This window comes from Eumetopias jubatus, unplaced genomic scaffold (genome assembly GCF_037043125.1).
Source record: "Eumetopias jubatus isolate StellerSeaLion01/CBP00866 unplaced genomic scaffold, mEumJub1_p1.0 scaffold_9, whole genome shotgun sequence".
In the NCBI taxonomy this organism is placed as follows: domain Eukaryota; kingdom Metazoa; phylum Chordata; class Mammalia; order Carnivora; family Otariidae; genus Eumetopias; species Eumetopias jubatus.
The window spans coordinates 111,191,474-111,204,956 of NW_028274815.1; the positions used below are offsets into that span (position 1 = coordinate 111,191,474).

The window sequence follows — 13,483 nt, forward strand, 5'->3', positions numbered from 1 at the left end:
TCTCCTACTCTCCCACCCTTAGCATGTAGTTCCCTCCATGCCACAAGGTGGCTGCCACAGCTCCATGAAGCGATTGAGGCAATACTACTTTATCATGAAGGTAAAAGCTTTCCCAGAATCCAGCCAGGACGTTTCCCTTTAAATGTTGTTGGCCAGAACTGAGTTGCATCCTCTTCTCACTTCAAGGGAGACTGGGAAATTGAGTATTTGGCAAAGAACAGGATTGTCATGGCTGCCTAGGAGCAATATGGTTCATCACCTGGGGATGGGCCCTCTGCTCTCTCTGGGTTCTTCTGGCAAAGAGAGTCATAATCAGCAATTAGGAATGTTTGCTCTGGTCTGGTCCAAGTGAGAGAATCAGGCAAACTGCCCTCCGGAGAGCTCAGGAATTGGGATGCCAGGCTTGCACCTCATTTGCAGTAAAGTGTCCTCCCTGCATTGGTTTTTGCCTCCCTGACAAGATGGTGCCCTGGAAGGAGCGTCAGTTCTCAAGTCTCCTTCACAGCACTTAGGATAGGTGGACCAGCAACCGAGGCACTGACAAGGTATGACAAACCCAACCGGCAGTTCTCAAGCTCCCCCCCCAGAACAGCAGTCCGGGACCAGGCCCTCCTGGAGGGTCTCTTCCTTGCTAGTTGCTGACAGTGGCTCAGGTGTGAGCCCCTCTACCCAGGGAGGTAAATGATGACCCTGCTCATCAGTATATGCACAGGCCTCCTCCAGCTCGAACTCCTCACATCCATTTCTCCTAACTGGCTCGGCTATCCATCACTAACTCTTCTCCTGAGAGCGCTTCACAGATGCATCTCTATTACAGATGCGTGATTATCCTCACCATACAGTTGGGAAACTAGGCTTAGATAGTTGATGTGACTTCTCCAAGGCTATAAAACCCTGAGTGGCGATCTGGGATTCGAACCAGTGTCAGGGCTATTCAGCGACTTCCAGCGCGGTCCCTCCACGGCGCTGCTTCCCCTCCGCAGGTCCTAGACTCCCGCGTCCTGTTAGCAATGTCCTCCACTGGAAAACGTCCTTGGAAAACGCTGACAGTGTCTTTTGAGCCTCGGCCGCACCCGTCACCAGCGCAGCAGGCGGAAGTAGCGGGCAGTTGGCCGGAAGTGGGGCTGTGAGGTGCGGGTGTTGCTGGAGGAGTCGTGGTGGCGCGGCGTTCCCGCGGGATCCGGGGTCTGGTGTTGCGGCGCCCGCGTTCGCCAGGCTCAGGTGAGTGGCGGCGCCCAGGGAGGAGGTCGCGGCGGCCGCTCCCGCTCCCTGCCCGCCTGGCGCTTGGCCCGCCTCTCCCGTCCTGGGCGGCGCAGGGCCGGGCACGCGCCGAGGCCGGGCTCCGCGCTTCCGGGCCCGGCTGCGGACTCCTCTCGCAGGCCCGCTTTAGGCAGCATCTCGGCGACCCCGCCACTCCAGAATTCTGTGACCTTGGGCAAACGGTTCGTCTGAACCTTGACTTTTCCTCTGGGAGACGGAGATAATAACTGCCTGCCTCGCAGGGCTGTTGGGGGAATGCAGTGAGGTGTTTTGCCGCACTTCTTATCACACTTTCACGTGCGGGCTGATCACTTGGGGATCTGGAGATTGTGGCCGTAGGACTGCGGTAGGGTCCGAGGTTATGCATTGCTCACCAGCTTCCAGGTGAGGGTGAGCCTGATGCCTCTGGTCCGCAGGCCACAATTTGAGCCGCAAAATCCTACGGTATTTTGCTTAGTACTGGGTCAACCTGAGTCTTCAGTAAGTATCAATACGACGTATACCTCGTCCCCATTTTTAACAGACGGTTTCTAGTTGCACAGACCTAACTAAGGGTATTATCGACGTCTTCCTCCCTTTCCTCTCCAGAGATAAGAAAAATAATTGCCCTTTCTCTTTCCGTACAAATCATGACACAGCTCTTCTGTCCTGACCCACGGAGCTTTGGGTCCTCTTTATACCAGTTACTCATCCACTTCCTCAGTCCATGCTTCTTTGCTCACTCACTGTAAACGCTCGAATAGCGCTTCATCCTGTGGAGCTGGTGGCCAAGTGCTTTAGCACCAGTGTGTCTGGTGTTCCGTGCTCTAGTCATTTGTTGCAGCTGGGATGTTAATTCCTGTTTTCTGCACCTTGCTCACACTTTGTGAGTAGTAAGAACAGCTGCTTTACCACAACCAGATTCTCCAGCTCACTGCTCTGAATGGCCTCAGGCAAGCTCTGGGGAGTTCGCTGCTGCCTAGTAGCCCAAAATAAAATCTGAAGACTCAGTGTTGCATAATACAGTAGAGACAGGGAGGCCTTTGGCGGTTGTGCAGGCCTAGTTTATTTGACAGTATGATTTTCTTCCCCATTCATTCCCCATTACTTTTCTGATTCCCAACAGGGTCTTGTCACTCGTCATGCAGATAAGTCAACTTTGATATCAGAGAATTCTGAAGTTTCCCTTTCAACTGCCTGAAAACCTGTACTGCTCAGCCTAGCAAAGCTAGAATAGATAAAACCAAGTATTTGGTTGAGTTGACCAGTTGACATGACTTTGGATGCAGATATTTCTCTACTTGCAAGGCTTTGGTCATTCCTTTAGTAGCTCCACTCGCAACGGGCTGAGAGGACATGAGTGCCTGCTCTCTGTTGTTAAACCCAGAGATTTTCTAAAGACAGAGTGTTGTGACACATTTTTTAAGAGCAGTAGCTCTAACAGAATCTTCTGTGGGGTCTTGTCAGACTGTATCTACCCAGGCCCTTCTTGCCATTCTGATAGAGGAATAGCAGAGGCTTAGAAAGGGAAGAGGGCTATATAAACTGAAGAAAAAAAAAAAAAGTTTCACAGATAATTGTGATGTGCTGTTTTCTCCAAAAAGAACAGAAACTAGAGGGTGCCTGGGTGGCTCAGTTGGTGAAGCCTCTGACTCTTGCTTTCGGCTCAGGTCCTGATCTCAGGGTTGTGAGATCGAGCCTGGGTGGGGCTCTGTGTTGGGTGTGGAGCCTGCCTAATATTCTCTTCCTCCCTTAAAAAAAAAAAGTGCAAACTGGAACAAAGTGGAGGGGATGGTCTGTTAGACTTGGTTTTGGTTTGGCTTAACTCTGGGTGATACTTACCTTGACCTAAACACCTTAGCAGTAGTGTTTGACCTTCATAGTAGTAGTAGATCCCTCTTGTAGGCTCTGCTCCTGTGTGGAAACCGAAGCACGGAAGAGTCTAGCCCAGTTAGCGTTTGCATTAACAGCTAAGGGTCCTTAGGTCAGTCTCTAAGCCCTCACCAGGGGCATTAAAGTTCTGTAGACTCTCAACACCTAGAGAAATTTAGTTTTTTGTTTTAATTCTCAGGGTTACTCAACAAATTATTTGCTAAGACAAGATTAGACTTTGAAGTATCCATTTTTTGTGGCAATTTTATCAGGGCGTGCGGGGTTTAAACCTTTCTAGCAAAAGGACAGTAATCAGAATTAAGAGAGGAGATCCCGTAACTGGTGAATTGGACATGCTGAGAGTGTCATATACTTAATCTACAGTTAGCATGGCTGTCTTCCTCATCTGGCTCCCTTCCTCTAACTTCTGGACTATAGTTTAAATGAAGCTATTCGACTTTGCTCAGACCTGTACCTGGAAGGTGAAAGGTAAGAGGCTTCACTCCTGTGAAATCACATCATTCAGGGCGGTTGGGCAGTGCCAGGGGTCTCTGAGGCTCCATTCTGGTTTGTTAGGTCCCCTAAAGAGGAGATGGGGAGGAGAACATACATATAGTTTAGTTTATACACTTAAACTAGGAAAGGAGCTTTGTGCTGATGTCACATGTCTTTGAACCTCTAGAGAAGGTGTCAGGAGTTACTGATTGGGCATCTCATAGTATTCCCTTTCCATCTTTCCTAAGGATTCCCTGGGAGTCCTTAAGTAAGGAGAAACTAACAAACCCAGCTGTGTTTTCTCTGGGCAAACACATCTGACAACCTCTCCTTTGCAGTGCCTTTTCTCCTCACTGTTCTGCTTTATGGGTTCTGTATCTTCCCTTTGCTTCTTTCCTTTCCTTCTCCACAGTACTCAAGACCAGACTTCTGAAGTGATTATATTTCAGACCTGTATATGTAGATACGTGTCTCAGGAGTTATGCTAAAAGTTGCATGGTGAAAAAGTAAGTAGCTCCTATTTGCCATTTGCAGTTGGCTTTGCATGCTTCTACGATTCTTTGTCATCATTTCTGTTACTGGGCATCCATAAGAAAGTTCTATAGACAGTAGGAATTGCTTGGACTAGAAAAACTTTTCAACATTTTCCTTGAAACTTAAGGTTACTTTCTTTGAACACTGTCTTCTTGAAGAATACCTTAACTTCCTGTTAGTACATGCGTTTGGCAAATTTAATTTTTGTCAAATTTGGACATGGTTTACACAGTCCAATAGTTTGATGGAACTTATAACACCAAATATTAATTCCCTTTCTTTTTCCCTCCTTTTTTGTTCTGTGGAGGCACTTTCCACTCTTGTTTCTTTTGGCATTTATCAGTATATTTCTTTTTCTTTTTTTTTTAAAGATTTTATTTATTCATTTGACAGAGAGAGAGAGACAGTGAGAGAGGGAACACAAGCAGGGGGAGTGGGAGGGGGAGGCTAGGCTTCCCGCTGAGCAGGGAGCCCTGTGCGGGGCTCTATCCCAGGACCCGGGGATCATGACCTGAGCCGAAGGCAGACACTTAACGACTGAGCCATCCAGGCACCCCAGTATGCGCTTTTTAAATCTGCATTATTTCTAAATAATGTATTTGTGTTGCTGTTTCTTGATTTCTAGGAAGTATCTATATCTTTGACTTCTTTATTATGGGCTTTGAGGCTCTGGCCTCACTACCCAGCCTCCCCTATTCCTCTTCCCCTCCCTGCATCCTCCATATATAGTTTGCTCATAATTTTTGGTTAAGCTGATATTCAAGGTTTATATCAATAAGATTATGTAAATATTTATAGCTGAGCGGGGAACCATTTTCTGTCTTACACAACTTTTTTGTTTTCCTGGAGTTAATAATTTTTGTCACTGTTGTTACTGGCTTGGTTTTCTGTCTACCAATTGCTTGTCCATCCCCAGATTATTCCTCAGAAGTATAAACCTCTCTCCTTGGTAATATTTACCTCCTCTGGCATGAACTGGTTGCTCTTTATGTCTGCTCACTGTTTCAGTATTGGGATCTTCATCATTATCCTGGGGTTTCCTTTTTCTTCTCTCCTGAGTTGAGCCCTAAATTCGGGATCCCTTATCTCCCCTGCCAACTTCCAGGTCTTCAGTTATGGTACTTCTCCTTACCTCGATGACGGGATATCTGGTATACCCATTCCTTCCTGTAGATTTCGGTCTTTGAGATCTTCTCTTTGTTCTTTTTGTAAGCGGTATAAACTAACGATAGTGATAGGTCAGATCCTAGACTACAGGCATAGCTCATTTTGCACTTTATTGCACTTTACAGAGAGAGTTTTTTACAAATTGAAGGTTTATGACAACCCCGTGTCGAACAAGTCTGTTTTTACCATTTTTCCAACAGCATTTCCTCACTTCCTATCTCTGTGTCACATTTTGGTAATTCTTTTTTTTTTTTTTTTAAGATTTTATTTATTTGACAGAGACACAGCAAGAGAGGGAACACAAGCAGGGAGAGTGGGAGAGGGAGAGGGAGAAGCAGGCTTCCCGCTGAGCAGGGAACCTGATGCGGGGCTCGATCCCAGGACCCTGGGATCAGGACCTGAGCTGAAGGCAGACACTTAACCATCTGAGCCACCCAGGCGCCCCACATTTTGGTAATTCTTGCAATATTTCAAATGTTGTTTATTATTATTGTGTTTGTTATGGTGATATGTGATCAGTGGTTATGACTTGCTGAAAGCTCAGATGATGGTTAGCATTTTTTTTAGCAGTAAAGCATTTTATAATTAAGATATGTCTGTTGTTTTTTAGATATAATGCTGTCGCGCATTTGACAGACCTGTCAAATTTCTTATACTGTATGGTATAAGCATAACTTCTGTGTTTACTGGGAAACCAGAAAATTCCTTTGACTCACTTTATCATGACACTCACTTTATTGCAGTGGTCTGGAACCGAACAACGCTACATCCGAGGTTTGCCCGTATTAGAGGTGAGAGGGGCTTTTGAGTTCACCCATTCTAACCCTCCAGCTTCCTGGCGTCTGGAAACCCTGTAGATTGTTCTCCCCGGGTCCTCCCCACTTCTTTGTCTGGAGTCTGACTCCTCTTGTCTAGAATACACCTGCACTGTGGATTTTGGAATCAAGACAGTCTTTGATGTCAAACCTCACTCCATCCCTTAGCTGTGTAACCTTCAGCAGGTTTCTTAACCTTGTGAAGTGTCCTTTTCCTCATCCACAATATAGAGATAATAAGACCTACCTTACAGAGAGGTTGTAAGGATTGGAACTAATGCAGATTTAAAAAGCGTATACTAGGGGCGCCCGGGTGGCTCAGTTGATTAAGCATCTGCCTTCGGCTCAGGTCCTGATCCCAGGGTCCTGGGATCAAGCCCGCATAGGGCTACCTGCTCAGCAGGGAGTCTGCTGCTCCCCCCCCACCACCACTCGTGCGCTGTCTCTCTCTGTCTCAAATAAAAAAATACAATCTCTTATAAAAAACAAAACAACAAAAATAAATAAATGAGAAGCATATACTAGGCTTGGCACAGAGGAGGCCCTAAGATGATTGTGGCTGTTGTTTTTTCCATCTTGGGACTTAAGCTGTATTTTTACAAATCAAAAAGAACCACGTTAATTCAAAATACAGAATTGATACCACTCAAACATTGATGTTCGAGGAGATGGTTTTTTTCCATTTTCCAAATGGTTCTTTTGTTCATTTGAGGACCATGCACAGGAATTTCATTAAGTACTCTTAGGTAGGGGCGCCTGGGTGGCTCAGTTGGTTAAGCGTCTGCCTTCAGCTCAGGTCATGAGTCCAGAGTCCTGAGATTGAACTCCACGGCAGGCTCCCCCTGCACGGCAGGCTCCCTGCTCAGCGGGAGCCTGCTTCTCCCTCTCCTCCCTGTTCATGCTCTCTTCTCATTATCTTTGTCGCTGTCTGTGTCTCTCTTTCTCAAATAAATAAAGTCTTTTAAAAAAAAAGTACTCTTAGTATTTATTGAAGTAATTTAAGTTATTTAATGCACTTTTAAAAGTATTTATAGGCGCCTGAGTGGCTCAGTTGGTTGAGCGACTGCCTTCGGCTCGGGTCATGATCCTGGAGTCCCGGGATCGAGCCCCGCATCGGACTCCCTGCTTAGCAGGGAGTCTGCTTCTCCCTCGGACCCTCCCCCCCTCATGCTCTCTCTCTATCTCATTCTCTCTCTCAAATAAATAAATAAAATCTTAAAAAAAAAGTATTTATAAAGGCATTTGTTAAACTCGTATACTTTTCTGTATTAACGGTTTCAATGCCAATAGAAAGGGGAAAAGTTAATTTATCAAAGATATAACAGAAAGTCTCCCCACCAAAAAGCTATATAATTACTTTCCTTTTATATAAATTTTTTAGGTGATGGCACTCATTTGTGTTCTGTTTGTTCCACTGTATATTTGTATGTGCTTTTTCTCATGTTGATGCCTGCCATACACTTATCCTATAAACCAGCCCTCTACTTCCCGGTGGACATCTGAATTGTTTTCAGTTTTTTGCTTTATGTTTTTTTAAAGATTTTTTATTTTTAACTAATCTGCACCCAGTGTGGAGCTCGAACTTAAAACCCCCGAGATCAAGAGTTGCATACTCTACCAGCCGAGCCAGCCAGGCACCAGTTTTTTCTTTAGAGCACAGTTATTTTGTAAAAAAATGTTTTGTCTTTTGTTGTTGTTACTTCAAACTAGTTCCCAAGATGAGATGAAAGTCTACAGATTTGAATGGTTTATGGCTTTATTTGCAAATTCTGTTGAGCCAGATGTAGATTCCAGGTTCTAAAGCAGGTCTTCTTAAAAGCCCTATTCTGTCAGAGCACCCTGGTGGCTCAGTCAGTTAAGGTTGAACTCTTGGTTTCAGCTCAAGTCATGATCTCAGGGTTGTGAGGTGGGGCTCTGTGCTAAGTGCAGAGTTGGCTTGAGATTCTCTGCCTCTCCCTCTGCCCCCCACTTCTCTTTCTCTCCCTCTCCCCCAGTCCCTCTCCCACCCCCCCAAAAAATAAATAAAAAATCTTAAAAAAAAAAACAAACCCTATTCTGTCAACGGGAGAGTTCTGTTACTTGCTCTCTTTTGTTCCTAGCATGCCTGTGGTGCAATATTGGTTGAGATTCCTCGTGACTATTTTGAGGCATAAATTTCCAATTATCTCTAACTATTAAAGGAAAAGTTATTTCAGTACTATTTTCCTAATGTTTTCTAATTTTTAAAAAATTGGCCATCTGCATTCATAGGCATAAACTAATCGTCTATAGCCAACTTTTTCTGTAAAGGGCCATATAGTAAATATTTTATACTTTGTAGGCCGTGTGTTTTTCTGCCACAGTTACTCAGTTTTACTCTTGTAGTGAGAAAGCAGGCATAAACAATATGTAATGTGTGGCCTGGCTATGTTCAGATAAAACTTTACCTAAGAAACAGGTGGAGGGATAGGTTTGGACCCGTGGACCATCGCTTGCTGACACCTGGTCTGTAATATCTGGACCGATAGATTGAAACTTAGTGGACGGAATGGTCCACAGGCCACAGTAAAAGAACTAAGTGTATAAAGATTTAATGTGATAGAATTCTACTGTGGTTCACAAAGAAATTAAAGCATACACTCTTGCCATCCAGAGAAGCCTGTATAGCTGGACTACCCGAATATAGCCACTGGCCTGCCCTGTGGCCACCTGGTTCTCCTGCTGTGGGCTCTGGAGAGAAGGGGCTGACCAGGGAGCTGGGCAGGAATTTCAGAAAGTCACTCTGGCACCCTCAGAACCTGCAAGGGATCATGGGCAGCAACAACCCTATCTGGTCCACATCTTGGCAGCTCAGGGCTCACTGGGTTTTGCTTGTCAGGCTTTGGCATTTCTCAAGTGGAAGGAAAGCTAAAAGCCTTTAGAGAAAACAGGAGTATAGCAGAGTCAGTGTCGTAGCCTCTCAGGGTTTCGACTGGCGGGGGTACAGTGGGACCTGCGCTGCTCAGAGGCAGGGTCGTAATCAGCATCTGACTCACTGGCCACATTGCTGACCAGCCACCCCTGGAGGAGAACTGTGCTCCTGCCTTGCATGTCAGCGGGGCAGATGTGTGACCTGGTGTTCCCTGAACCCCGAGCCCAACTTTGAGATGCTTTTTGCTTCCCACCCGTGAATCGACAATGAGCAGAGTGCACTGGCCTTCTGCCTTCTCCCACCAAAATGAGTTTTTGAGTATATGTTCCAATTGCGTGATTGCTCTGTGATAGCGATTCGGTATCTGATAAGCCTCCTGGAGAGGAGACAGGCATCTTCTAAAAGGTGTAGGAGCAGCATTAGAACAGAATCCCGTCATCAAGAGCTTCATACCTTAGGAACAAGGAGGGTTGTCGTGGGCGTAATTAAACTTTACACCAGATCCCACTTTTTACTTTTGGAGTTAGCACAGCAGCTTTTACCAACATTCTTACTCTCCAAGTGGGCCCTTTATGCCTTGATACCAAGGAGAAGGAGTTTATCCTTGATGTGTGCTGTCTTGTGGTTTGGGCATTCAATAGCATGGAACTTACTTGAGTGGACAGCAGTGTAGCTTAATCCCTTTCTTAAAATGTGTGCGTTTTGGTATTGTGATAGGTGGAAGCCACTTATTCTTCATCTACCCTTTTTTCAGTATCTGCCACCAATTCTGGCCCAGTCATTTGTGACCCATGGCTCTTGCGATCTGCCGAAGATTTCCAGGCAGTTTCTGTGGAACGCCTCCCCGTCCAGCTCTAATCAAGCACCATGCAAACAAGAAATTGCCTGGACAAACTCGTGAGGACTGTGTTCTGACTGCCAGAACGATCGCTACTGACCCCAGAACGGCAGCCACCCTCAAGTTGTTAAAACCTTTAGGATACCGAACGTTTTGCCATCCTTTTGCCTACAGTGCGACCCAGAGTGTGATGTACTGGAATGTGGGAAGCTGCGCCTGGAAGGGGGGACAGGACCCTGCAGAACACAGCGGCCTCTGCCGGCCTGCCGAAAAAGTTGAGAACATTCATAGCACTTCCTCTTCTCGGAGGCTCCTGACAACCAGCAGCGCCCTCCCAGGTTCGGAATCCAGCAGGGCTTCTGCCTCTCGGGCCAGCCCACTGAAGCTCGGCTCCCCCCGGGCCGTGGGAGTTGTTGAAGACAATATAGAAACGTTTGATTCCTTTGAAGACCCCCGAGGTTTCCTCCAGCTAAGACCAGAATACCAGCTGCACAGCTATAGCAGACCGGAGACTTGTGAGCCCCTTTCTGTTTCAGAAGGTGAACTCATTCTGCACAGAGTCACAGTTTATCAAGATAATCTCCAGCCTCAAGTCATTGCTGATTATTTCTGTAAGCTGAGCTCTCTGCCTGCAGAGCAGCGTCCTGTTGTGCTGTCCAGTACCAGCTTTGCTTTGCTCTGCCAGCTGAGTGTGAAAAACATACAGCTCTTTGAAGTCCCAGATCTGATCAATATTTTGAAAGCCTTTGTCAGTTTAGGAATCCCTTACTCCCATTCAGTGCTCGATGTGTGTGAAATCAGACTTTGTGCTAAGGTGTGGGACATGAGTCTGGATCAACTTCTCCTGGTGGCCGACCTCTGGCGGTACTTGGGCCGCAGAGTACCCCGGTTTTTAAAAATCTTTTTTAGTTATCTTAATTTACACTGGAACGATCTATCCTTATCCCAGCTGATTCACTTAATTTATATTATAGGTGAAAGTCGTCAGGTACCCCAAGACCTCATGCAAAAACTGGAATCATTGATCCTCAAATATATAGATTTGATCAATTTAGAGGAGATTGGTACAATCTGTTTGGGGTTCTTTAAATCAAGTAGTAGTCTCTCTGAATATGTCATGCGGAAACTTGGAGACTTGGCTTGTGCTGACATGCAGCATCTGAGTAATTATGCCTTAGTGAATATTCTTAAAATGTTCCGTTTCACTCACGTGGATCACATAAATTTCATGAAGCAATTTGGCCAGATTGCTCCTCAACGAATTCCTTTTCTAGGAGTTCAGGGTGTCATGCACCTGACTCTTGCTTGCTCAGCCCTGCGCATCCTGGATGAAGGGCTAATGAATGCTGTGGCTGCTTCTTTGCCTCCTAGGGTGGCATACTGTCGAAGTAAGGATGTAGCCAAGATTCTGTGGTCATTTGGAACTCTGAATTACAAGCCACCCAATACAGAAGAGTTTTATTCTAGTCTGATAAATGAGATTCACAGAAAGATGCCTGAGTTCAAGCGATACCCAGAACACCTGCTCACCTGCTTGCTGGGCCTGGCGTTTTCTGAGTACTTTCCGTTAGAGCTCATCAACTTTGCTTTGAGTCCAGAGTTCATCAGGTTAGCTCAGGAGAGAAGTAAGTTCGAACTCACTAAGGAGTTGTATACTCTTGATGGTACAGTTGGCATTGAGTGTCTGGATTACAGAGGCAATCGTCTTAGTGCTCACCTTCAGCAAGAGGGGTCGGAAATGCTGTGGAATTTAGCAAGGAGGGATATGTGCTCAAAGCCTGAATTCATAGAAGCTCTCTTTTTACTTGAGAACATGTTGGGTGGGCCCCAGTACATCAAACACCATATGATTCTGCCTCATACCCGTTCTTCTGACTTAGAGGTCCAGCTTGATGTTAACTTGAAGCCATTACCATTTAACAAAGAAGCCATATCAATTGAAGATGAAGCCAGATTGAGGCTGAAGCACGTGGGAGTCAGCCTTACAGATGATTTGATGAATCAGCTTCTAAAAGGGAAATCAAGAAGACATTTCCAGGGAGAAATTGAGTCAGAGACTGAGCAGCAGGCAAGGGAATTCGAGAAGGTGGCCATGCATTTGGGGAGCTCCCCTGGCAGTGTGGCAGACAGATTGGGGGCCATGGAGATGGCGGGCCCTCATCCCTCAGCCTGCGTGCAGGCCCCACATGTGAGGCTGGCTATTCAGTTGACAAACAAGAACCAGTACTGCTACGGTTCCAGGGATCTGCTTGGATTGCACAACATGAAGAGGCGGCAGTTGAAGCAGCTCGGATACCGTGTGGTCGAGTTATTCCACTGGGAATGGCTCCCACTCCTGAAACGAACTCGCTTAGAAAAGCTGATGTTCCTCCATGAGAAGGTGTTCACCTCTGCTCTCTGAAGGGCTTTCAGGGACATTGTGACTCGTAAATGCTGTAGAGACGTGCTGTGCAAGGTGTTGGGAAACCGTTATAAAAGCCGGAATATAGGTTTGGTAACCAAATCCTCTGTTGAGGAGACTTTGCTGTGCTCTTTGTCTACGGCAGAGTGAAGTTAGTGTTACTGTGGATCAATTGTAACCAGGCCCAGTTGGACAAGTTGTCGCTAGTTTGTGCAGGTGACTAATAAACCTCTTAATGTGCCCTGTTTTCAAGTCCTATCATATTTTTCTTACTCTCTTGACTGGCCTTACCTCACGATGATTTTGAATTTTTAAGATAAAAGTGTAGGTAGGGGCGCCTGGGTGGCTCAGTCAGTTAAGCGTCTGCCTTTGGCTCAGGTCATGATCCCGGGGTCCTGGGATCGAGCCCTGCATCGGGCTCTCTGCTCAGCTGGGAGCCTGCTTCTCCCTCTCCCACTCCCCCTGCGTATGTTCCTGCTCTCGCTGTCTCTCTGTCTGTCATAAATAAATAAAATCTTTAAAAAAAAAAGATAAAAGTGTAGTCAGACATTTTCAAAGCCAATTTTTTGAAAATGGTTTTCATATACTTTGTTTTAAAATAAGAATCTTTTGGAGCACCTGATTGGCTCAGTCGGTGGAGCATGTGACTCTTGATCTCAGGGTCGTGAGTTCAAGCCCCACGTTTGATGTGGAGCATACTTTAAAATAAAGTTAAATAAGAATCTTTTACAGTTTCATTTACATTTCAGGGTTTTTCCCCCATGCGTGTTTTCTTCTCCCTTTAAAATTAAAATCTCATTCGCATTGACATTTGGTTGGTTGTCCTTAGTTGCTGGTTCTTCCTGTTTACAACAGCCATTTCAGATTTAGTGAGCTTAATGTCATCCTCTAGCCCTCCTCTTCTGCGTTTCTACTTCTCTTGCATTAAACTCTCCCCCTACCTTCCGCCCGGATATTTTCTCCCTAAAATTGGACGTAGAAGAGTAGAATTAAATGAAAGCCTCTTGGGCCAGTGATTCCCAAATCTGATGACCAGGTAGAATGTTTTTCATGATAAGTAGCTCAGACAAGAAGGAAATGCATTACCTCCCATGATAGGAAGTCTAGTGGGCTTCAGGTTTGGTTGTATTAGAGCCATAAGCTAAAGAGATTGTACATACAGATTCTGTGTATATAGATCCAGTATATATATAAGCAACTTTGTAAACATTTGGGGTCTGAGAATTTTAAAA

At 45.7% G+C, this 13,483-nt stretch overlaps 2 protein-coding genes across 6 annotated transcripts in view; both read left to right on the forward strand.

The window, feature by feature from the left end:
* The first annotated feature begins 1,133 nt into the window (after nt 1-1,133).
* The window catches only part of UBOX5 (U-box domain containing 5), a 37,979-nt gene continuing 25,629 nt past the window's right edge, over nt 1,134-13,483 (forward strand). For 3 of the 4 annotated variants that reach the window (XM_028118709.2, XM_028118710.2, XM_028118711.2), the window contains exon 1: nt 1,134-1,221. The gene's annotated coding sequence lies outside the window, so the exon portion shown is untranslated. Of the gene's footprint in view, nt 1,222-3,588; nt 3,601-6,050; nt 6,099-13,483 lie in introns of those variants that run through there. The other variant, XM_088026722.1, reaches the window with a different exon arrangement.
* FASTKD5 (FASTK mitochondrial RNA regulator 5) lies at nt 1,138-12,496 on the forward strand. Of its 2 annotated transcripts, XM_028118706.2 has the most exons (3): nt 1,190-1,221; nt 6,051-6,098; nt 9,767-12,496. In XM_028118706.2, the coding sequence occupies exon 3, from the start codon at nt 9,804-9,806 to the stop codon at nt 12,249-12,251; it is 2,448 nt and encodes an 815-aa protein (XP_027974507.2). In that variant the 5' UTR covers nt 1,190-1,221; nt 6,051-6,098; nt 9,767-9,803; the 3' UTR covers nt 12,252-12,496. The 2 variants fall into 2 exon arrangements, with proteins under 2 accessions (XP_027974506.2, XP_027974507.2); XM_028118705.2 differs by lacking the exon at nt 6,051-6,098 and having other exon boundaries at nt 1,138-1,221.